This window comes from Galleria mellonella, unplaced genomic scaffold, assembly GCF_026898425.1.
Source record: "Galleria mellonella isolate WM207_F2 unplaced genomic scaffold, CSIRO_AGI_GalMel_v1 utg789, whole genome shotgun sequence".
NCBI classification, from domain to species: Eukaryota; Metazoa; Arthropoda; class Insecta; order Lepidoptera; family Pyralidae; genus Galleria; species Galleria mellonella.
In genome coordinates, this window is record NW_026442155.1 from 712,174 (window position 1) to 737,922 (window position 25,749).

Genomic DNA, 25,749 nt, shown 5'->3' on the forward strand with positions numbered 1-25,749 from the left:
ATGAATCTGGTATGTTTGTTGAGTATTGTGTGTTAGTTGCCTGTTGGATGGTTGGTGACCGGTGTGTGTCTTGAGCGTGATGATTTTGTGTATTTTGTACAAATATGGTATCTCCCAATACTCTGCTGAGTATGGTTGATGTGTGAATGGCTGCTTGTTTTTGCAAGATTGTGATGTTAATTTTTTTTTGAAAAATTTAGCTTATTTATGTAGTTATATATATATATATATATATATATATATATATATATATATATATATATATATTAATATATATATTGTATATTATTTATAATATTATTCGGTGCGATATTGATATTATTATGTCTGTAAATAATAATTATATTTAAATTTTTTTTTTAATCATCATTGCTCTAAAACACTTTCTATTTTTACCCAATGGTTATCTGGTAAAGCATGCTATATGTCATTAAGCTCGCCATTAGTACAAATTTTATTATTGCAATATAAAATAAATAAATTTCTTTGTTTACATTTCGATTAAGTGCTCCTGAAACAGGTTCTACCACTGGATCTTCAAGGTCAATGCGGGAGGTAATTCTTCGTCTATTTCTTGGGCATCCTGTACACTTTAACACTGGGAGTGTCTTCGTATACACAGTCTGTTCTGGACGGGTACACACTCTTGAGGTTACCTTCGGGATCCACGATTTTTACCTGGAAATATTAAGGGTAATAGGTAAGTTGACAATAGTAAATGGATTTTTATATATATATATATATATATATATATATATATATATATATATATATATATATATATATATATGTATATATATATATATATATACACACACACACACATATATACTTTAATCTTTTTTACATTGATTGAATTGATCGGTTTTTATATCGATCAATTGTATAGTTACAATCTTCAAATGTGGATATAATTCGACTATGTATTGAATGTCATTTAGCTGTATGTTTTCCTAAAAATAAATAAATAAATAATTTCAAGAGTATACCAGCAGGTCGATTTTTATTTTATTTAAATAAATATGAGCCCGGAATTTTTTTTTCGAAATTTTTCCTCAGAAATGGCAACGCATGGGGGTATCATGGGCGAAACAGTATACTCTGTTAAGTCCAAGGTACTGCTCATGTCTATAGGCGACGGTTGCCGCTTTCCATCGGGTGGGCCGTCAGCTTGTTTGCCATTCAAAGTTGTATAAAAAAAAATTTTTTTTTCTGATATAATATAAATGTACATATGTATGTATGTAGCTGTTATTTACAATGATTTAGAAATGAAATCATATTACATGTCTATACATGGTTATAAATCAAGGTATTTAGTAAAAAATAAGCATCATTACGAATCATTATGTACTGTTTATGTTGTCGCCTTCTTATACCACACACGGGAAACAAAGGGATGGTCCATAGGGGGCAAAGAATGATGTCGGGGACCACACGGCGGCGATTGGCGTAATTTTTTTAAAAAAATGCCCTTTGCCTGTCAAAAGTTACTTGTTACATATAGATAGATACATAAAATAAGCACCTGCTGGACGGTGAGCGTGTGGTAGCCGGAGTCTGGCGCGTCATCTCCGATGCCGAGCAGCAGGCACTCTTGGAGTAGCTTGTTCATGACCGTTTTGCAGGAGGCGAGGGACGCATGGGAGGTCACCTCCACTAGCATGCTCTTCGATTCGTACGACATCTGGTGTTAAAATTATATAAGCATCTATATTAAACAAGAAGTACTGTTACAAATATCTAATATATAAAATTCTCGTGTCATGGTGTTTGTTACCAAACTCCTCCGAAACGGCTTTACAGATTGTCATGAAATTTTGTGTGCATATCGAGTAGGTCTGAGAATCGGCCAACATCTATTTTTCATACCCCTCAATCATAAGGGTAACCTACCCCTATACTTTTTTTTTATTTTTTTGACAAAATGTTTATATTTTTATTTTATTATGATTTAGCGTTGAAAAATACATACAACTTCAAATTTTCACCCTTTTACGATTAACCTCTGGTTTTTAATCGCGATTTTTATATTTCGCAAAAGGTTGCAAGATGGCGATCGAATAATTGTAGTAGGACAAGTTTTCATATATAGTTCTTGAAACAACGTATATGGTAAAACAACGTTTGCCGAGTCAGCTAGTAGATATATAAAATCAGATTCATATTATAAATCCTATATGATGTCTAAATCCTATGATGAAACAAACCTTGGTATCCTCACTGTTGGTTATGGGTGGGAAACTAATGACCTTCCCGCTGGCGTCTTCCACACATGGGTACTTTGGCTTGCCCTCCAATAAATACAGGTATCTGTAAATATTATATATAAAAGATTTAAAATACAAGTACAAAAGTAGGCTTATTCCATCGAGGCATCGCTTATAGTCAAATTTTGAGAAGTTGAAAGAAAACTATAATATGTTTTTCTTTTTTGATGGGTGAAAATGGTATGGTAATCCCGCCTGCGCTAATGGGATACGCTGGCGGAGCACCAGTGAAGGGTGATAGATGAGAATGAAAGCAGGCCAGTTAGCCCATCATGATGAATTCATCAGGAATTAACCATGCTAGTTTCCAGGGGGAACCGCGAGGAGGTCGACCTGGTTGGGTTTATTGCTAGCAATGGGATTCTCAGTCTCCATTACTAACAATCCCTGTCCCCCCAACTATAGTATGTTTAATTATATGCAATTTAAAAAAATTTTTAAACGTAAAAGAAGTAGTGAATGTGAATGTGAAAAAAAACTCTATTTTCCGCGCTTAGCCTCTCATTTGGGCCGTTGTGCGTATGAGTCGTGGCTAGTACAGCCAACCCAGCTCCGCCCAGAAGCGCAGAAGCTTCCGGGGATCTTCACAGGCCTCACGGCCTCGACGAACGACCTCACCGTTCCGAGGATTTCTAAACGTTGATGGGCCACAGCCTCACATTCACAGGATTACGTGAGCAGCCGTTTCTTCGGCGTCGAAACAGCCTCGACATAGAGGGCTGTCTGTGGCTCCTATTGTGTATAAATGTTTGTTTAATGGACAATGGCCCGTTATTGTCCCTATCATTATTTTGAGGTTTTAAAATAAGTAGTATTGAATTTCTTGCAATAAGAATTACAAGTGTGTTAAGTAATGAATTTAAAGTGTCTTTGAAAATTTTTTGAAGTTTTTTCTAATCACGTCTTTTGTCTTCATTAAATGGAAGAGACAATATAAAGGCTGCGTTTAGTGGCGCGTTATGTCCAATAGTGGACTGATTAAGATGAGCCTATTTTGACATTTTCTATAATATTGATATTATGACCATCACATTTTATAATAACAGTACATACTTATGTATGCCGGAGAAGACGTTTCTTTTCTTCTCCTTCCGGAGAGCCTCAGCTTCAGCTGTGAGCTGGTGGAAGAGCTGTTCTCCAGTACAGGGCCGCACTCGCGAGAGTGGAGTCAGAGTCAGCTGGGATGGTGCTTTCGCTGTGTATACAAGATCACCTGAAAAATTTACAGAAAAATAAATTTAAGAGACACTAAAAAAAAGACTTCCCTTTATGAAAATAGACTACTAATATATTATGTATTATTTATTTATGTATCAATATTTTAAGTATGTGAGGTATTTTATAAAATTAGGGTATGATGAGGCTGACATATCCTTATAGGATAAAAGCCTCTAAATAAAAAAGATAAAAAAAAAGTTTGAACTATAGTAAATATTGTCTATTGATATGTAATTTTTAAATATCAAAGTAATTTTTAGTGATGGAAAATAATGTTAACAAACCAAACGAATGCAAATGAAATAAATACTCTGCTAAGGTTTTCTTTAAATTATAGAGTTCTTTGATTAATTTTTATTATTTAATTATTATTGTATTAAGGTTTTTTTATATACAACTTAGAATGGCAAACAAGCTGACGGCCCACCTGATGGAAAGTGGTAACCGTCGCCTATAGACATGAGCAGTACCATGGACATAACAGAGTATACTGTTTCGCCCATGATACCCCCTATGCGCTGTCATTCCTGAGGACTCAGGTGTTATTCCTCTGTACCCAGTAAATTCACGCCATATCCCACCCTTCAAACCGAAACACAGCCATGCAAACACAACTGCTTCACAAATGGGACAGAGGTACCCAAGCAACGACTTTAGTACAAAGTCTCCCTCTGGTAATAAATGATAGAATTAAAACAAAGAGTTAAACAATAAAGAATTGTTCCCTTCAAAGTATAATAATATTAATTGAGTGGGGGGAAAGGTATTGTTAGTAGTGGAGATTAAAAATCCCATTGCTAGCAATATATCCAGCCAGGTCGACCTCCTCGTGGTTCCCCCTGGAAACTATCATGGTTAATTCCTGATGAATTCATCATGATGGGCTGACTGGCCTGTTTTCATTCTCATCTGTCACCCTTCACTGGTGCTCCGCCAGCGTATCCCGTTAGCGCAGGCGGGATTACCATTACATTTCATCCACAAAAAAAATAACTGAGTATCATCCTGGGCCGTATGCTTGTTTGCCAACTCAGTGGTATAAAAAAAAAATTCAATAAAAAAGAACTCACCCGGTGCAATCTTATTCAAATCATGTGTCGCAATGGTGGCCACATTCCTCTTGTCGCAAACAGTGTCGTGCAACTTCGTCTGAAGTTGTATGAACTTCTTGAACAAAGCCTCGGTGAAGTTCAAATGTGTGATGATACAGCACAGTATGTATGGACGGACGGGCCCCACTTCTGAATCAATGATTTTCACTTGCAATATATCATCTTCTACATGTAAGATCTTCATTGAATGGCACAGATCGCAAACATTGTCTTCTGTTGTTTGTTCTTCTTGTTTCTTTCCTTTCTTGCCCTTGCCCTTCCCAGCGGTGGACTGGGTTTGATCCACTTTTGGGCAGTGCTCTCGTATGTAGTCGAGGACTTGCTTGGTGCGGCACTGGTCAACTAGTTTCATGAGGCGTTTATCAGACAATTTGTTGCCTTTCAAGTTTAGTTCTGAAAATATTTAATTGAAGTTTTAAAATATAATGTAACTAGTACAATAATTAATTTCCCATTTTTGGACAAGTTTCTCTTCTTATAAGAGGATACGCAATCTATTATTAATTTTTTAATACGTGAAAATGGACAAGTAGATTGCACTATTGTGTAGGCGAGAATAAAAGCAGATTAGCCCATCATGACAAATTCAATAACAATTAACTACAATGGTTTTCAGAGGAACCACATGGAAGTCAATGATGGTGAAGGTGATGGTGATGGTGATGGTGAGGTGATGAGTGGACTGTAATCTCTTACTGGGAATTGAAATAATTACAGGGTGTTAAAGCATTAACAATATGCCATAAATATTCATCACTGCTGCGTATAATGAAGCATTTTCAGTGGTAAAGCCAATGTACGACTGCTAAGTTATTAATAGACGATCACACACAACATCAACCAGTCCCAAGAGCCGCTCATCACGACATCGCGAGAACGCCAATCATAACGCAGGAGAAATTTATATGACCTTTCAGGTTTCAAATTGTAACTTACTTACAAAACAACCTTCAGCGCATTACTTCAAATTTATATTCAATACAACACTTCAAAAGTATTTATTCATCATCATCATCACATCATCCGTTCATCATCATAACGCAAACGCACATCATTAACACAGGGTATATAACTATTATTATTATTGTTTCGAAATTCATATTTCCCCTCTTAAGGAGAGGAGATGGCAAAATAAAACCATTATATGGGGATGGGCAGCGGCACCTCTTTTAAACATCTCTAAAGTCTGACTATGGTTGCCAATCCATCTGCCAAGTGTAGCAACTATTGGCAAAACCTTCCAAGGGGAAGACCTATGTTCAGCAGTGGACAGTTAAAGGCAGATGATGAGATTGGTATTGTACTTTGTTCTCTTAATCATATCTTTATGATAAAGTGTTATGGTATGTGATGGTACTGTAATCGTACTTTGTCGCATGCAAATATAATAATAATGTACATAAGTCTCTGGGGGAAAGGAATTGTTAGTAATGGCGACTGAGAATCCCATTGCTAGCAATATACACAACCAGGTCGACCTCCTCGCAGTTCCCCCTGGAAACTATCATGATTAATTCCTGATGAATTCATCATGACGGGCTAACTGGCCTGTTTTCATTCTCATCTATCACCCTTCACTGGTGCTCCACCAGTATATCCCGTTAGCGCAGGCGGGGTTACCATATCATTTTCACCCATCAAAAAAAAAAAAACATAAGTCTCTCTTGATTGATGAATGTGGAAGAAGCGAAAGAGGTTTGTTTGAATCGAAGCATTTGGCGTTCCATTGTTTCTGCCTACCCGAATGGGAGACAGGCGTGATAGATATGTATGTAAGTCTCTCTCTTGGGGAGGGTCTTATATCAATAATTCTGTATCAGTGTTTCACTAGAACTACCCTCACTTTTATAACTTTTTATTATTATTTTTTTCTATTATTATGTAGGGTACTAATATATAGTCTGTTATCACTTGCAATACCCAGGTATTCACAATATAAAAGTCATGATTAATTTGTGCTGCTCCTCATTTGTTCTATAATAGAATGTTTTGTCATTAGTCGCCATATTTGGCAACCGCAATTAAGCTTTGATTATGTTTAAAAGAGACAGTGCTATCTTTCTTTTGACTATTAAGTTACCTTAGCCACCTCTTAAGACACCCACATTAAAATAAGGGGTGAGGTCCATCCTATGCTGAGACCACATAGCAATTGATTACTATTGGACCTTGAGAAAAAGACAAAAAGAAGATGGCAACTGTACCATAGACATGGGCAACACAGAATATATGGGGGGAAAGGGATTGTTAGTAATGGGATCTAGAAGTTCCATTGTTAGCAACATACCCTATCAGGTCGACCTCCACGCGGTTCACCCTGGAAACCATAGTGGTTAATTCTCACAGAATTCTTCATGATTGGCTAACTGACCTGCTTTCACCTTCACCTCTCACTGGTGTCCCGCCAGCATATACTGATAGAGCAGGTGGGGTTACTATTCCATTTTCACCCATTAAAAAAAACATGAAATATACTGTCATCCCACATGCTTCTTCATTTTCAATATTTTGTAATTTATTATTTTATTAGACACATAAAAACTTATAAAACAATAATCATAAAGTATAATACAAACTAAATATACAACTTTTTCTATATATTGCATATTTCTTTAGGTCCTACAGGTTTCCTTATTTGATACAATAATATAAATTGGAAGTAATTCTAAATAGGTTATTTTATTTTAATTTTTGTCGAGGTTTCAATACACCTGGGTGACTATGCCAGTCTCATAGGGAATGTTTGAAAGTTAGGTTTATCAATTTGTTAGAGACACCTTTACCCACAGATATAGGTGTCTGGCATTGCGACTGCTTTAAAGACATATAGAAACTAAAATATATAAAAATGTTTTTTAAACAATGATTAGAAGGTATAATACAAGCTTTTCTGTATAGGACATATTTAACTACAGGTTCTCATATTTTATACAATAATATCAATTGAAGTTATTTCTGAATAGTTATGTTGAATGTTCATCATGTAAACTTAATACTAACTACTACCACATTATAATTTAATGGGAGTATACAGTTATGGAATTTCATTATCAAGTTACTTAAAGAAATAATACTGACCTTTTAATTTGGACATAGTTGCTACCTCGCCAGGAATCGTCTTCAACCGATTGTCTCCAATATCAAAATTCTTCAACGATGGCAAATTACGAGCCACAAAACTCGGTAGATCCTCAATAGCATTCCCTTTCAAATTCAGATCGGCTAAATGTGGCAAATTAGCGTTTTCCACGTCCGGGAAAGCGCTCAGCTTATTGTTGGAAACATCAACACTTATCAAGTTTGGTAAATCGCCTATTTTCGGGATGTTCTCTATAGCGTTGAAACTGAAATTTATACTAGTCAGTTCCTTCATATTGTTCAAGCTGTCGGGTACACTTTTTATCTGATTTCTGGACAAATCTAACACTTTTAATTTCGTCAGTGAGGTTATGTTTTCATTGAATACCTCTAGTTTGTTGCCGAACAATAAAAGCGATTGCAAATTAACTAATCGTTTTATGTCATCTGGTATACTTATAAGACACGTATCGCTAATATTTAAGAGATTCAAATTGGATAATTGAAAGACGGTCTTGTCTAAACCCCCTTCGGAAATGCGTTTCGAAATCGCAGCTCCCGCCAATTTGATTTCGTGGCGGTTTTCAGCCTTGGCTGTTGAAACTTCTGGCCATACACTCATTTTGATCACTTGTTTTTATAAAATGTATAACAGCAACAACTTTTAACATTGATTTGATATTTTTTTTTTCTATTACACACGGTAGACGACAGTTATAAAAAAAGAAACAAAATGAATGAAATGAAATTAAATGAAATGTCATTATGTCAATAGCTGTCAGTCACAATGTCAACCGTAGTCAAGCGTCATTCAGTCAGTCGTGTTCAGTATTGCCAATTCATACTATTTAAAAATAGGGCCAAATTTCTATAAATAAACTTAAATATTATTGTCTTTAATCTAGTAGAGGATATATTGGGTTAAAAATATTGAAGTCGTGATAAACTGATTTGGCTTATAGTCAATTATTATTCCTTACTCTAAATTACTAGTACAGGAGGCATTTACTGTTCCATTTTCATCTATTTAATAACTAAAGATTGTGTCCCACAAAAAATAAATTGTGATAAAACCAGTTATTTTGATCTAAAAACTAAACTACTAAACCAATTGTGATAAAATTTCCATGGGACCAATTTGTAAGTATTTCCTTTCAAAAAAAAAAAATAATTTTCCAAATCGGTTTACAAATGACGGAGTTATGAGGTAACAAACATAAAAAATATACAACCAAATTGGAAATCTTCTATTTGAAGTCGGTTGAAAAAATAATTCCCTTCCGCTTTGTAAAATTACATTAGGTACATATCTAAAAGTGTAATTATATACTCTTTGGGTATCGAATAATTATTAAACGGTGACACATGTACCTAGCTATACCTATTTTATGAATTATAAGATTACTTGTATTAAGAGATATATCATTTCCTGCCATAGATAATCGTTTAGTTATCTATACCTATAATAAATCTGTAGAGAGGTCAATTCTGTATATGAAATATATTTCCAAAATAACTATCAGGGGGTGATTAGGGATCGATACTGATGCCAAAAATGCAATCAGTAAAATTTTTGTCTGTCTGTCTCTATGTTCGTTATAGAAACAAAAACTACTCGACGAATTTTAACGAAACTTGGTACAATTATTCTTCATACTCCTGGCGAGGTTATAGTATACTTTACATCACGCTACGATCAACAGGAGCAGAGCAGTGAAAGGAAATGTTGGGAAAACGGGAGAAGTTACTCCATTTCTAAGCTTCCGTCGCGTGTGCAGTCTTAATGACCACTTTTTTAAATGTAAAACTGTCTACCCGTGCGAAGCCGGGACGGGCCGCTAGTATTTCAAATATAATCTTTTTTATAAATTAATATTTTTTTAGTATATTACAATCTTTATTATATAGATAGAGTATCGAGTCTCAAAAACGGATCAACTTTTTGTCAATTAATTGTCAAATCAGCTGACTCGTTTTTTATCAGTGTTCTATATACTTACGCACATAATGTATCTTGATATATTTATATTTAATTATTTAATAAATTAAATGAGTGTTTACGCATTAAAAAGAAAGATGCAATAATTATAAGACAAAATAAATATAGAAGTTATAAAGGAATCACTCATAACTATTTATCACGCAAAATTGTATGAAAAAGTTGACACGCTTTTCTCAAAGCATTTCTATGGAGATACTCTATAATTTAAGATTACAATATTTAACTATACGGCTCAATCTGGTTAGTTCCACACTGGAACTAACTTTAAGAGCTCATTTTGATGAAAACAGTAACTGTATTTGCTATTTTTCTAGCATAAACCAATAGCACAGGCGGGGTTACCATTTTATTTTTATCTTTTTTTTTTATACAACTTAGAATGGCAAACAAGCTGACGGCCCACCTGATGGAAAGTGGTAACCGTCGCCTATAGCCATGAGCAGTACCATGAACATAACAGAGTATACTGTTTCGCCCACGATACCCTCCGTGCGTTGCCATTGCTGAGGACTCAGGTGTTATTCCTCTGTACCCAGTAAATTCACACTATCTCTCACTACCGTATTCTGTCAGACACGAGATTCCTTATTTCATATCTATTGCGTGAGAGAATTATTAATTGATAAATTTATCATAATTATACTAATCATAGTATTAGTGTATTAGTATCAGCGGCTGACGTAATTGGAAATATCCAAAAATAATAATAGAGCGTATAATATCTACCTAATTTTAATAGATATCTCGAAATTGGATATTAAATAATTTAATATTTACATGATTTTTATATCTTTTTGGTTGCTGCAAAATCATATTTTACCGTCATCTGTTTACCTATATATTTATTAATATGATTTTTATTGCGTGATAGACTCCGAAACGAGGATATCCGCAATAGAACCAAAAGAACCAAAATAGCCAGAAGGATAAGCAAGCTGAAGTGGCAATGGGTGGTCACATAGCTCGAAGAACCGACAACTGATCAGGAAGAAAGGTTCTTGAACGGTGACCGCGTACGGGTAAACGCAGTGTATGACGATCCCCCCACTAGCCCACCCCCCACGAGTGACGGCCTGAAATGCATTGCAGGGAGTCAGTGGATCTCTGCTCAGGACCGTTCTTTATGGCAGTCTATGAGGGAGGCTTATGTCCAACAGTGGACGGATAATGGCTGAAATGATGTTGATGGGTTTCATATTAATAAAAAAAAAGTTAGCATGCAAGTTCATAGCTATATATGTAAGAATATGCATAAAGCTGTATGTACTAAAAAGAGCTATGTATCTATGTTGAAGTAGGTTTTATGTGTTATGTTGAGAGCTGCAGGCAACTCACGCGTTGCTAGGCTTTTAATTTCAATCTAAAGTTAAATAAAATATAATATACTATATATTTCCCGCTTATTTTAATTTCATCAATCTATTTACTTGAAATAAAAAAAAAAAAAATCTTTTACTAATCTCTAAACATAGAGTCTCTTGCCGCGTTTTTCTGTTTTCCCGCTTACTTATTACCATGTAACCATAGAGCAAATATTTTTTTTATTTAAACTGCAATGCACAATTATATAAGTAAATGTACATATATTGGATTTAACATCTAATGGCGTTCTCTAGCAGTCAACCACGAGATAAACACAAAATTGAGTAGACGGTACATTTACTACGTATTATATAAGTATTGTTGCTAATATACATTCATATATAAAGGCAGACGGTTCTTTTTTTTTAATGGTTGAAAATGGAACGGTATCATTCCATTTCAGGCGGTGCACCAGTGATGTAATAGATTGATTAATTCAACATGATGAATTCCAGACGGTTTCCAGAGGAAACAGCGCGGAGGTCGACCTGATAGAGATATTAATAGCAGTAGGTCTGTTAGACCTTATAACTAACAATTTCTTTTCCCCGTGCAAGCGGGGTTACTTTTCCATTGTGATCCGTTAAAAAAAAACTGTATGTTTGAAGGGAACAGTAGAAAGTCTAATGCATACGAAATCGCTGAAATCTCATTACATACATACATACATATCTGTTACGCCTGTCTCCCATTAGGGTAGGCAGAAACAATGGAACGCCAAATGCTTCGATTCAAACAAACCTCTTTCGCTTCCTCCACATTCACCAATCTTTTCACACACGCTCGCCGGTTACGGGTACTTTTAATTTGTCCCTTCTTCAGCACGTCGCCTATTTGGTCAACATACGTCCGTCCAGGGCGGCCCCTACCGACATCTCCATTCATTCGTGCTCGATAAATCTCTTTCGTAATTCTTCTTTCATCCATCCTCTCCAAATGACCGCACCAACGCAACATTCCTTTTTCGATTTTTGTCACTACATCGTCTTTCAGTCCATGTCATTACATAATTAACATAAAATATTTAATCAATTAATCTACAAGTTTATTTTTATCGCATAATTATTTGTATTAATGTATGGTTTTAAAAAATTAGTCTGCACTGTGGCCGCAATGGCGACGTGGGCATTTTTTTTAATATTTGCCGTTCTAGAATCGTCGGTAAGTTGTTTTTTTTTTCAAATGATTTAAAAAAATTATGTTCTAAATTCGTTTGTATTTTTTTTTTACGTTTGCATATTTGTATCTCACAGCGTCTTATCGGTTTAACCAATTATTATAAAATATGATATAATAATATATATGTGCTGTATGAAATGGTCATATCCTGGTCGCACGGACGAAGTCGCGGGTAAAGCTAGTTAGTACATAAAGTATCCTCTGTTAAGTTAGGATATTACGTAACCATGTACTTAATTTCGTTCCAATTCATTCAAATGCATGTTTATGCAATTAGTTTAGAATGTTTTTGTAACAAACATTTGAACATCTGTATTGTCACATTTATATATTATAAATGTATGATATATTTTAGCAGAGGGAGACTTTGTACAAAAGTCGATTGCTTGGGTACCTCTGTCCCATTCGTGTTTCTACCGTGAAGCAGTTGTGTTTGCGTGGCTGTGTTTCTATTTTTACTATATGTTGTATTTCGGTTTGAATGGTGGGATATGGCAGTGAATTTACAGGGTGCAGAGGAATAACACCCGAGTCCTCAGGAATGGCAACGCATGGGGTATTATCATGGGCGAAACAGTATTCCATGGTATTGCTCGTGTCTATAGGCGACGGTTACAACTTTCCATCATGTGAGCCGTAAGTTTGTTTGCCATTCTAAGTTGCATAAAAAAAATATGTTATTGTAAAATGTAAATCCTTGTTAATTATTGTACATTGTCGATTAGGATCTGTCTCGTAAATACATAATAAAAAACAAATAAATAAATAAATAAACAAATAAATAAATAAATATTTGTATTGTTTTTAGGCATTAGCCGACCCGACACTGACGTATCCTGAAATAGCGAGAGGTGAGTAATTACTGGTAAATCACCCTTCGTGTACGAATTAAAAGATAATGGATTATTCGACTAGACTTATCTGCGAGTAAGTTATTTGGGTTTTATCCGTTATCTTGGTTGATAATCTTAATTATGTATGATGAAACATTATGTTTCGATTGTCTAACGCTCGCTTATGACTTGTTATTAACCTATGCCAGTGAGATATAATAAAATAAAAGAGAAAATAATACTATACTCCCGAGCTATTAATCAATTGAACGATGATCTACACCTGAACGATCGATTTTGGAATCTCCTTTCCAGAGGGAGACTTTGTAGATAAAAAGTCGATTGAAAATGGTACCTCTGTCCTATTCGTGTTTCAACCGTGAGCAGCTGTGTTTGCATGGCTGTGTTTCGGTTTGAAGATTGGGATATGGCGTGAATTTACAGGGTACGAGAGAAATAACATTTGAGTCCTTAGGAATGGCAACGGTATCATGGGCGAAACAGTATACTTTGTTATGTCATTGGTACTGCTCATGTCTATAGGCGACGGTTACCATTTTCCATCAGGTGGGCCGTCAGCTTGTTTGCCATTCTAAGTTGTATAAAAAAAAAAAACAAAATAACCTTTATACTGCGTAATCTTTACAGACTTAAACATTTTCTTCCTATTAGCACTAAAGGGTAAAGAGGTTTCTTCAGGGTCGGCAACGCGCGCGTAATACCCCTGGTATTGCAGGTGTTCATAGGCTACGGTAACCACTTACCATCAGGTGGGCCGTATGCTTGTTTGCCACCTCAGTGGTATAGAGAAAAAAAAATCTTGCTCTAACTCTCCCCATGCTTGATTACGGTGATGATCGCTGCACAGACATGAATGAAGACCTTTCAAGGCGCTACATTCATTAAAAGCTTATTTTTTAAACGTTATTCCCAGATTAGGGCAAAAATAAAAAATCTAAAAACAATATATATTAAAATTCGATCCTTAAACTACAATCTGTGTTACAAATTAATTTATTGGAATTATAAGTTACGTAAATTTAAAAAAGAAAAAGTATCGATCGATCACTTTCTAAAAATCGATATTCCGTCAAAACCGATAGACAGATTTTCAAAGTTCATACATGAAATTATAGCTGAAACATTTTTCTGTATCTTGAATCTATCTCATGAAATTATAGCTGAAACATTTTTCTGTATCTTGAATCTATCTCATGAAATTATAGCTGAAACATTTTTCTGTAATCTGTGTGTTTCATTTTAAATTTGGTCAAATATTTGATGCGTAAATATAAGTTTATATAAATTACGTATCAAATTCAAATTCAAATTCAAATTCAAAAATCATTTATTCATGTAAGGACATGCAATGAAGCTTATGAACGTCAAATTTTTACATTATAATTTTATATTTACCCTACCGTCCAGTTCGGTATATAGATCCAATTTAAAGAACTGGCAAGAAACTCAATTGTAAATTGTTTTTTTTTAAAGCCAGTTTATTTACAATGTATATTTATATAGGTGTCTATGTCTAACATTAAATGAAAATTCAGTGCATGAACAACTATTGCCATGCACACTCGTCATTCAAGTAATCGTTTAGTGAGTAATAGGCTTTGCTCAGTAAATATGATTTAACAGATGTTTTGAATTTATTTAAGGGTAATTCCAACATATCCTTTGGTATCTTATTGTAAATTTTTATACCTATTCCCATAAAAGACCTATTAACTTTTTCTAAACGATACTTGGGGACAGCAAGTTTGTCTTTAAATCTAGTATTAATATTATGAATATTGCTGTTTTTTGGAAATAAGTCAAGATTTTTATGAACATATAGAATATTTGAATATATAAATTGAGAAGCAACGGTGAGAATATTTGCCTCTTTGAATTTCTCTCTTAATGAGTCACGACTCTTCATACAGTAGATCGCTCGAACGGCACGTTTTTGTAATATGAATATATTCTTAATATCTGCCGCTTTTCCCCATAGTAATATTCCATAAGAGAGTAAACTATGAAAATAACTAAAATAGACTAATCTAGCAGTATCAGTATCAGTGTACTGTCTAACTTTACGCACGGCAAAAGCTGCTGAACTTAGTTTCGCTGCAAGGCTTTGAATTTGTGCACCCCATTGTGTTTTATTATGAATGTGATTCCTAGAAAGACAGTAGATTCTATAAATTCGAGAGATTCGTCATTTAATTTAATATTGCAATTAGTATTAAAACTTTTAGATAGAGAGAAATTAACACATTTTGTTTTTTTAGCGTTTAACATAAGATTGTTAGTTGTAAACCAGTGCAGGAGACGCCGCAAAGCACTATTTACATCGTCATAATTATTAGTCATTCTATTAACTTTAAAAATCAATGAAGTATCGTCTGCAAACAATACTATGCCGCATCTATCCTGCATGACATATGGGAGATCATTAATGTAAACTAGGAATAAAAATGGACCGAGAATAGATCCTTGAGGTACACCCATTTGCACAAGTGACCCGTCAGACGTAGCGTTGCTAATCCTCACCTTCTGTATTCTATCAGATAGATAAGATTTTATTAAAGAGAAGCATTGTCTTTGACGCCATAAAAAGCAAGTTTTTTTAGCAAAATGTATTATGATCAACGCAATCAAAAGCCTTAGAAAGGTCATGAAAAACACCTATCACATCCATTTTAGTTTCCCATGCAGCAAATACGTGTCTAAGCAACTCTGCACCTGCGTCTGTAGTTGAACGACCTTTGGAAAAACCGAATTGACTATTGTGGATTAAATTATTTAAATTGAAATAACTGACAAGTTGCATAAGGATTATTTTTTTAAAAATTTTACTGAGTGCTGGGAGTATGGATATAGGTCTATAATTTATTGGGTCACTCCTATCTCCAGATTTAAAAAGCGGTATGATTTTACTAATTTTCATTATGTTAGGAAATTTACCTTCATCTATACATTTATTGAAAATAAAAGCAAGAGAGGGCGCAATAATTTCCATTATACTATCAGTATTTTAACAGATATACCCCATAGATCCTCTGTTTTTTTATTATTAAGTTGTTTGAATATTTTCATTATTTCTACTGATGATGTATGTCTAAAGTTAAATACAGCTGATGACTTGCTAACATTGTCTGTTAGTAAAGTTTCAGCAGCAGACGGGAAGATTTTAGAGCCTGTGTCGTAATTAATGGAATATTAGTAAAATAAGATTCGAATGTATGCGCGACCTCTGTGTCGGAATTTACCAATTTGTTATTAATATTTAAAGCTATTTTGCTATTTTGAAAATTAACTTTTCCAGTTTCGCTATTTATTACTTTCCAAGTGGCTTTTATTTTATCTTTAGATTTAGTTATTATTTTACCTAAATAGAGAGACTTAGCTGTATGACAAACCTTTTTAAATATTTTCGAATAAGATTTTACATGTTCATGAAATAAGGGATCGGATATATAGCTTCGTTTTTCGTAAAGTTCGTAAAGATTAGCCCTAGACTTATAAATACCAAACGTGGCCCAGTCACAAAACTTTGATTTTACACTAGTTGAAAATGTTTTTGTTTTAAATTCACTGCTAGCTTCATGTTCAATTAAATTAAAAATATGTTCACATACAATGTCCGGGTCATATTGAGGTACTATGACACTAGATATTTTATGTTCAATTTTATTTTTAAAACGTGCCAAATTCTTTTGTGTTATTTGTCTGCATGTAATTGTTTGAGTCCCTTTGGATCCCTTAGTTTCAATTATAACTTTTTGTCCGTAATGATCAGATCCAAGACAGTCGAAATTCATTTTCACCTTTACTTCACAATTACAAAAAACATTATCTATACAAGTGGCAGAATTTCCTGCGACCCTAGTGGGTTCTAAAAAAAGATTGTGCAAATTAAATGATTTAAATAAGTTAATCAATCTTAAGCTTCAATTGAGCATTCCGATAATAAATCAACATTAAAATCGCCACATACAAATAATGTTTTATTCCTCCGTGCGACTCGTCTCAATGCTTCCTCCATAGCCAGTTCAAAAGAATCAAAACAAGCCGATGGCGGATCGGAAAGCTGAAGAGGCTCTCTGCGCGGGATGCACGCGACCCGCGACATTCTGCCGCTGACTTTCAGAGGCGAAACTCCTGTCGCAAAATGTTAAAAATTCCGCGCACCGATATTGCTAATCCAAATAACTGGTTTTCCTCAATTGAAGCCGGTTTTTTATGACACAATCTTATTTGAAGTCATTGGGTGGGTCCTTTTGACTAAAAGCGAACTCTTCCATCCTCCTTCCCTTCACCATAAGATATTTATCAACCTTTGCTGTTACAGGTGATTCCCGGATAGTGTCAGGATGGGAGGCAGATCCTGGACAGCTCCCTTTTCAACTGTCGATAAGGAATGTGAACGCTAATGGGGGTGTATCGGCTTGTGGGGGCTCTATCATCCATCGCGAGTGGGGGCTGACCGCTGCGCACTGCACCGCTTCGTTAGTAACTCAGCAATGTGTCAAGTCTATATATAAGTAGATATATAACCCAGGGGTGTGGCGCTAATGGTCCCAGGACCAATTGCCAGATGATGCCTCATTTTTTTATACAACTTAAAATGGCAAACAAGCTGACAGCCCACTTGATGGAAAGTGGAACATAACAGAGTATACTGTTTCGCTCATGATACCTCCCCCCCCCATGCGTTGCCATTCCTGAGGACTCGGGTGTTATTCCTCTGTACCCAATAAATTCACGCCATATCCCACCCTTCAAACCGAAACAGCCATGCAAACACAGCTGCTTTAAAGTTTAAACACGTGTCGCAACATGTGCGTAGACTAAATAACGGTCAGAGATTTGTGACTAATGTAGAAGGTTCTAGAACTAATTGTAATAGTAGTCAATTCTCAAATGTTGGCAGTCGTAAGCATAGTAATGGTGGCGAAAATAACAAAATAAATCTATTTTAAATACACTCAGGTTGTGGAATGAGCTCCCTGCCGAGGTTTTCCCAAGAGACTACAGCATGGGGTTCTTCAAGAGGGGGTAAAGAGGTTTCTTTAGGGTCGGCAACGCACGCGTAATACCTCTGGTATTGCAGGTGTTCATAGGCTACAGTAACCACTTACCATTGGATGGGCCATATGCTTGTTTGCCACCTCAGTGATATAAAAAAAACACTGTCGGGATTTAACACGATGAGAAAGTTTTTACAGGTAAATAGTACCTACATAACTGCTTCTTTATTGTCGACGTCTCGACGTGGTACACTCCACGTCGAAATGTCCATTTATGTACCTGCAAAATATTTAAAATATGTGTAAACAACGCCAAAGTTTAACATTAACTGAAATCTAATAATATACTTAGACCAGGGGGGAAAGGGATTGTTAGTAATGGGGGTCTTTTTTTTAGGGTGATAATGGTATGGTAACCCCGCCTGCGCTATCGGTATACACTGGCGGGGCACCAGTGAGGGATGATAGATGAGGATGAAACAGGTCAATTGACTCATAGTGACGAATTCATAAAGAACTAATCAAAATGGTTTCCAGGGGGAACCGCGTGAAGGTCTACCTATTGCTAGCTATGGGGAAGTTATATTTCCAATACTAACAATCCCTTTCCCCCGTAATGGGGGTCTAATTACACCCTATCAAGTCGACCTCCACGCAGTTCTCCTTGAAAACCATCGTGGTTAATTCTAGTGCAATTCGTCACGATGGGCTAACTGACCTGCTTTCATCGTCACCTATGATCCCACACCGGTTCCCGGGGAGAGGGTTTGTTAGTATTGCGGACTACCAGTTCCATTGCTAGCAATATACTCCGTCAAGTCGACCTGCATGCAGTTCCTTCTGGAAACCGTCGTGTTGAATTCCAGATGTATTTATCACGATGGGCTAACTGACCTGCTCTTTCATTTTCACCTATCATCCTTCACTGGTGCCCCGCCAGCGTAAACCGATAGCGAGGGCGGGTTACCACTCCATTATCACCCATAACAAAAAACTCAAACCATTTCTGTATCTACTGCAGACGTGTAAGTATAGTGGTGCGAGCTGGTGCCGTCAACCTGACGCGGCCGTACTACCTCTTCGAGACCACCGAGTACTATAATCATCCTCTCTACATCGAGTCACTGTCAGTGGTTCAGCCCAACGACATCGGAGTCATCAAGTTTGGCAGGGAACTTGTCTTTAATGGTATACAATCATATCAGCCTTTACCTGCTTTTACCAGAGGGAGACTTTGTACAAAAGTCGATTGCTTGGGTACCACTGTCCCATTCGTGTTTCAACCGTGAAGATTGCCCTAGCGATAAGACCGCCTTTTGTACCTTTATGTGTATATTTCAATCTGTATTTATGTTACTGTATTTCACTTGAATTATTCAATTGTCATTGTATATTTTTGTTTATGGTGCAATAAAGAGTTAAATAAAATAAAATAAAATAAATTTCACGTCTGTCTCCCATTAGTGTTGTTTAATGTAGAAAAACTGTAAGAGTTTGTTGGTTTGCGCAGATTACGTGCAACCGATCCGGCTTCAGAACTCCGCTTCCAGGAACCGGAACTATCATGATATCCGGCTCACCGCCAGTGGATGGGGCCGCACTTGGACCGGAGGTGAGCAGTTTTGCAATGGAAATGACCAAAAATTATTGTAGATAATAAAAGAGAGACTTTGTACAAAAGTCGAGTGCTTGGACACCTCTGTTCCATTCGTGTTTCTACCGTGAAGCAGTTGTGTTTGCATGGCTGTATTTCTGTTTGAAGGATGGAAAATGGTGATTAAATTACAGGGTACATAGGAATAATATCTGAGTCCTCAGGAATGGCAATGCATGGGAGGTATGGGGGTGTAATGGGCGAAACAGTATACTCTGTTATGTCCACGGTACTGCTCATGTCTATAGGCAATAGTTACCCTTTTTAGTCAGATGGGCCGTCAGCTTGTTTGCCATTCTAAGTTGCATAAAAAAATATAAAACACGATTACACATTCTAAATCTTTGTTATCACAATTTAATTACATAAACGGTAAATAACCAGTCTATGCTGTGGTCAGGGTCTTCTCCGGAAAACCTGAACTGGGTGTACTTGAATGGTACGTCGAACGCTATCTGTCGGAATGCCTTCGGAGGCAGCAGCATCATCCAGGATTCCACGATCTGCGCGAGCGCATACAACGTCAGCAGTCAATCCGTTTGTCAGGTAAGAATCCAGTCGTTTGCCTTGTAATTCCGTCATAGAATGGGCCACATTCATTCCTTCTCCGTGTCGTAAGAGGCGATTAAGGGTGCTTTATGATCAAGGGATGGACAGCAGAGTTCTTCATATCACCAAAGCGTAACTGCGGTTGCCAGCGCGCCTGCCAAGCGCGGCATCTACTGGCAAAAACCCCTTATTGGGGAGCCTTATGTCCAGCAGTATACAATTAATACAGTAATTTTTAGATTGAATACTACACTATCAAACGCAGTGTAAGCTGTTTTTTTTTTTATTGGATGAAAATGGAGTGGTAACCCCGCCTGCGCTAATGGGATACGGTGGCGGGGCACCAGTGAAGGGTGATTGATGAGGATGAAAACAGGTCAGTTAGCCCATCATGATGAATTCATCAGGAATATGATATTCATCATATGATATTCATAGGAATATTCACCATGATAGTTTCCAGGGGGAACCGCGAGGAGGTCGACCTGGTTGGATATATTGCTAGCAATGGGATTCTTTGTCTCCATTACTAACAATCCCTTTTCCCCCCAGTGTAAGCTGTTTCGCTCTCAATTAAAATTACAATTATTTATTCCACCAGCATTGTTTAATTTAGCAACCATCAGCGAATCTCCAGCTATCGTACAATAGGAAAACTTAAACGACAGAAACTTAGGACAACTGCAGATTTATTAATAATTTGAATTCTATACTATCTATCCTATTTAAGAGCTGCGCTCTTGTCGGTGGAGCTCTTGCCACTCACTACGATTGTCAGCGAGTCTCTTCACCTCTTGATACGACACGACACCAACTCCTTCTTTGATCTGCCTGATGTAACTATGCCTTGGTCTCCCCCTCCCCCTCCTTCCTTCTATCTTACCTTCTATTATAATGTTCATAAGTTCGTCGTGTCGTATCAAGTGTCCCAACATTTTTCCCCTTCTGTCCCTATACTACACTAATTCTATTTTTTTAACGCGCCATTATATTTATTCTTTAATTTCTAATAAAAGTTTTTTTAATGGGTGATAATGGAATGGTAACCCCACCCGCGCTATCGTTATACACCGGCGGGGCACCAGTGAGAGATGATAAGTGAGGATGAAGCAGGTCAGTTAGCCCATAGTGACGAATTCAACAAGAATTGTTCACGACGGTTTCCAGGGGGAAGCACGTGGTGGTCGACCTAATAGGGCATATTGCTAGCAATGATGCTGTCAAACTCCATTGCTAACAATCCCTTTCCCCCCTCTACCTAAAGGTTGTCTGGAAGAGATTGCTTAGCAATAAGACCGCCTTTTGTACTACACTATACTTATCGAAAATTGTTCGACAAATCCTGTAATGTTGGTGCTAATAAAGTGTTAAATAAATAAATAATTAAATAACTTTTCCAGCGACTTTACGTGTTCGTGATATGTTCATTAACCGGTAAAAGGATGGGGTGGGTCATTCTATGTCGAATTGAGAAACTGCTTCTTTTTTAAGTCGATTGAAAACAAAATACTGACAAGGTGACTTGTGTTTTGCCTAACAGCTAGTGTTCTTTTTTTTTAATGGATGATAATGGAATGCTAACCCCGCCTGTGTTAACGGTATACGCTGGCGGGGCTCCAATGAGGAATGATAGGTGAGAATGGAAAAGCAGGTCAGTTAGCCCATCGCAATGAACACATCTAGAATTCAGCACGATGATTTCCAGGGGGAACCTCGTGGAGGTCGACTTCTTCTTTTCATTTAAGAGTTTCCTCTTGTCGGTGCAAATAATTCATGCATCTTCTTCCAATCAGCTCTATCCCAGGCCATATCCTTGACGTCCCTATACGACATGACACCTAGTGTTTCTTTTATCTGTCCCATGTAGTTATTCCTCGGACCTGATAAGGTATATTGCTAGCAATGGAACTGATAGTCCGCATTACTAACAATCCCTTCCCCCCCTAACAGCTAGTGCTGTGACAATGAGTCAGCCCATACACAATATTTGGTATAGATTTTAATGACCAATTAATAATCATCGTTTAGGGAGACAGTGGTGGTCCGCTGACGGTGATTGACGATGACGGTGTGCTGAGCGAGGTAGGGGTCGCGTCCTTTGTGTCTAGCTCCGGTTGCCACACAGATTTTCCGGCTGGTAAGATCTGGACTGAATCTTTTTAATTTTTTGTGCATTAAAAAGGCCCATCGAAGCATTTGACGTTCCATTGTTTTTGCCTACCCTAATGGGAGACAGGCGTGACAGATATGAGAGGGAGACTTTGTACAAAAGTCGATTGCTTGGGTACCTCTGTGTCATTCGTGTTTCGACCGTGAAGCAGTTGTGTTTGCATGGCTGTGTTTCGGTTTGAAGAGTGGGATATGGCGTGAATTTACTGGGTACAGAGGAATAACACCCGAGTCCTCAGGAATGGCAACGCATGAGGGGTATCATGGGCGAAACAGTATACTCTGTTATGTCCATGGTACTGCTCGTGTCTATAGGCGACGGTTACCACTTTACATCAGGTGGGCCGTCAGCTTGTTTGCCATTTTATTGATGTAAAATTTATGTAAAATGTAAAAATTTATGTATGTAAAAAGGCCCAGAAATTATAAGACAAAATAAATATAGAACTTATTAAGGAGTCACTCATGACTATTTATCGCGCAAATTTGTATGAAAAAGTTTAACTCTTTTCTCTGAATATTTGTATGAAGATACTCTATGTATATATCTATATTTAAAAAAAAAATGTTCATGCTCACTTTTTCACTTTATCCGAGCAGTAAGTACTTTATACTATTCTCAATTTCGTGTATAATATAGTATATGTCATATATGTGTAAGTATATTTGTTATTCATATATATTTATTCGTTTATATATGTAATTTTAGTATGTATGTATATCAATAATTAGTAGTGCCGCATTCGAGTATTCTGACACTTCCCTATGGTTGGCTGGGAGAGAATGCTTTTAGCATTATGTCCGCCATGTACACATATATGTACTAATGAATAAATAAATAAATATGTACTAAATAATCTAAGCAGTCATCCATCATATCGTTGGCAGGTTTCGTCCGTCCAGGTCACTACCACGAGTGGTACTACGAGGTGACCGGTATCAACTTCGATTGGGAGTACGACGAATCGACGTCCACTCTCGCACCTGTCACTGAGGAGTCGAGCGAACACGGAGGGGGCGGAGGTGGCGGAGGTGGCGGTGGCTGCTGCTGTTGTCGGCCATGAATTGATTAATCGATCATAAATAAATGTCATTGAGCAAATCAACGCCATCTAGTGACAACGAAGCAAAGCTTGTATACAACAATATAAACTTGTAAAATAGATACTAGACCACTTAAACATAGTAAGAATCATATAAATTAATCACAGTTTTAAGAGTAATCCAACTCGTGTATTAACAGTTCCACAACTTTGCAATTAAAATACATTTGTATTAAAGCGACTTACCAAATTATACGTCTTTACTGGTCAATGTTCAATCAACAACTGTCAACTGTTGGTCGTTACTTCTAGTTTTTGTGTCGCATAAAAACTATTTTGGCGAACTTAACTCTAAAAGTGTTCTGTTCCAAATAATTATTCCGCAATCGAAATGACAAATCACCATTAGGTAGTTAAATCAAATCAGCAACTGTGACACTTGACAACAGTTATGTTATGATACATATTATAAAATATTGGTATACTAAATGTAAAGATGCTAACAGTAATATAAATATTTCACATTTATTTAATTATTTATTAAAAACAAGAAATTTACAATGTAAGCACATTGGAGCCCGCATTAGGCGAACCTGTATCGCGGGAGTCCATAAGAGTTTACCAAGACACGATGATAAATTAGTGAGCCAATTTTACACAAAACAACAAATTAGAATGACATCGTTCAATAATATAAAAACATCGATTGGCATAGTGATGGAATCGATTCAATCAGTATTATCGATATGACTATTCGTTTAAATCAGTATAATCGATTAAATTATTTCAGCAGTATTTGCGAACCGATACGACATCATAACCTTAAAGAAAAGAGCATATTCCTTTTTAAAAGGCCGGCAGCACACCTGCAACGCCGTTGGTGTTGTGGGAGATTATGGGCGGCGGTAGTCACTTACCGTCAGGTGAGCCGCGTGCTCGTTTGCCCACTGTGTTGTAAAAAAAAATATATGTATGCAATCGATAGTATTGTTTTATTACATATATTCGTTTATTCGACAATATCTTAGTCAATAATAATCGGTATTTATTCAATATTTGATATTGTATTTTCATCATCATCATTATTATTTATTTATTACGTCCATTGCAAAAAAAATGCTGGACGTAATGGACTTAAAATGATAAAGCATTCTCTCAGTCAATTTTTGGCAAAACAGAAATGTGTACCTATTGCCAGGCATACGGGTACTTTACAGTGTATTTATTTCTTAATATATGTACTACTAACATTATAATTTTATACCAGAATAATGGCAATAAAGAAAAATTTGCAATAAATTTATTATTATTAAAAAAAAAGAAGTTGTAGATCGAGCGGCTCGCCGAGAACACGATGAGGATTACTCGGATATGTTTAAAGTTCCGTTCCCAGGTTATTACCGACTACTTAAAAGTGATTTAGCAAAAATATGGAAGGACCATTGGGATATAACAACTGAAATTAAAGGTAAATAGTATGCGGAGTTACAGAGAGACTTACCAATTAAACCTTGGTATAGCAAATTTAAATACTGCGGCAGGAAGTTTATTACGATCATCAATCGCCTTCGTTTCGGGCATTGCTTAGTTCCAGTTCACCTCAACTCTATATTGCTAGTGACAATAAGTGTAAATACTGTTTTAAAGACAATTAAGACATAAAACATATTATATTTGACTGTCAAAACAACATTCAACAACTGACCTTTGTTTTTTTTTTGATGGGTGAAAATGGTATGGTAACCCCGCCAGCGCTAACGGCATACGCTGGCGGAGCACCAGTGAAGGGTGATAGATGAGAATGAAAACAGGCCAGTCAGCCAATCATGATGAATTCATCAGGAATTAACCATGATAGTTTCCAGGGGAACCGTGAGGAAGTCGACCTGTGGTTGGGTATATTGCTAGCGATGGGATTATTAGTCTCCATTACTAACAATCTCTTTCCCTCCTGTTATCGATATTGTTAATTGTTTTTATATGGTAATTTGTACTGTATTCCCTTTTTTGTAAATATCATTTATATCTGCGACTAAAGGATTTGTATCCATGGTTATGAATAAATTAAAAATAATATAAAAAAAAAATAGTAAATATGGGTCCCACAACGGAACAAACGTATTAAAAAAAAATGTAAATATGGCGTGAAAAATTGAAAACATTTTTGCCGCCCTCGTGTTGCCACACTGAGCAATTTTTTAACCTACACTTACAATCGAAATTAGACTAAAATACTGATAAATTCGTATAAGACATATT

The 25,749-nt window shown here is 36.3% G+C and overlaps 2 protein-coding genes across 2 annotated transcripts; one reads left to right on the plus strand and one right to left on the minus strand.

Moving 5' to 3' along the window:
* Positions 1 to 271: 271 nt before the first annotated feature.
* Positions 272 to 8,411, minus strand: LOC113515033 (leucine-rich repeat-containing protein 47-like). The gene is made up of 6 exons (XM_026899161.3): positions 7,679 to 8,411; positions 4,559 to 4,993; positions 3,324 to 3,483; positions 2,211 to 2,313; positions 1,529 to 1,687; positions 272 to 678 (listed from the first exon to the last, which is right to left on the minus strand). Exons 1-6 carry the CDS (start codon positions 8,298 to 8,300, stop codon positions 568 to 570), a joined length of 1,590 nt encoding a protein of 529 aa, XP_026754962.2. The 5' UTR covers positions 8,301 to 8,411; the 3' UTR covers positions 272 to 567.
* A 3,732-nt stretch (positions 8,412 to 12,143) lies between these two features.
* Positions 12,144 to 23,782, plus strand: LOC113520965 (collagenase-like). Its single transcript, XM_052901711.1, has 8 exons — positions 12,144 to 12,203; positions 13,030 to 13,072; positions 17,397 to 17,553; positions 19,097 to 19,263; positions 19,586 to 19,687; positions 20,130 to 20,275; positions 22,307 to 22,415; positions 23,336 to 23,782. The coding sequence occupies exons 1-8, from the start codon at positions 12,156 to 12,158 to the stop codon at positions 23,509 to 23,511; spliced, it is 948 nt and encodes a 315-aa protein (XP_052757671.1). The 5' UTR covers positions 12,144 to 12,155; the 3' UTR covers positions 23,512 to 23,782.
* The last annotated feature ends 1,967 nt before the right edge of the window (positions 23,783 to 25,749 follow it).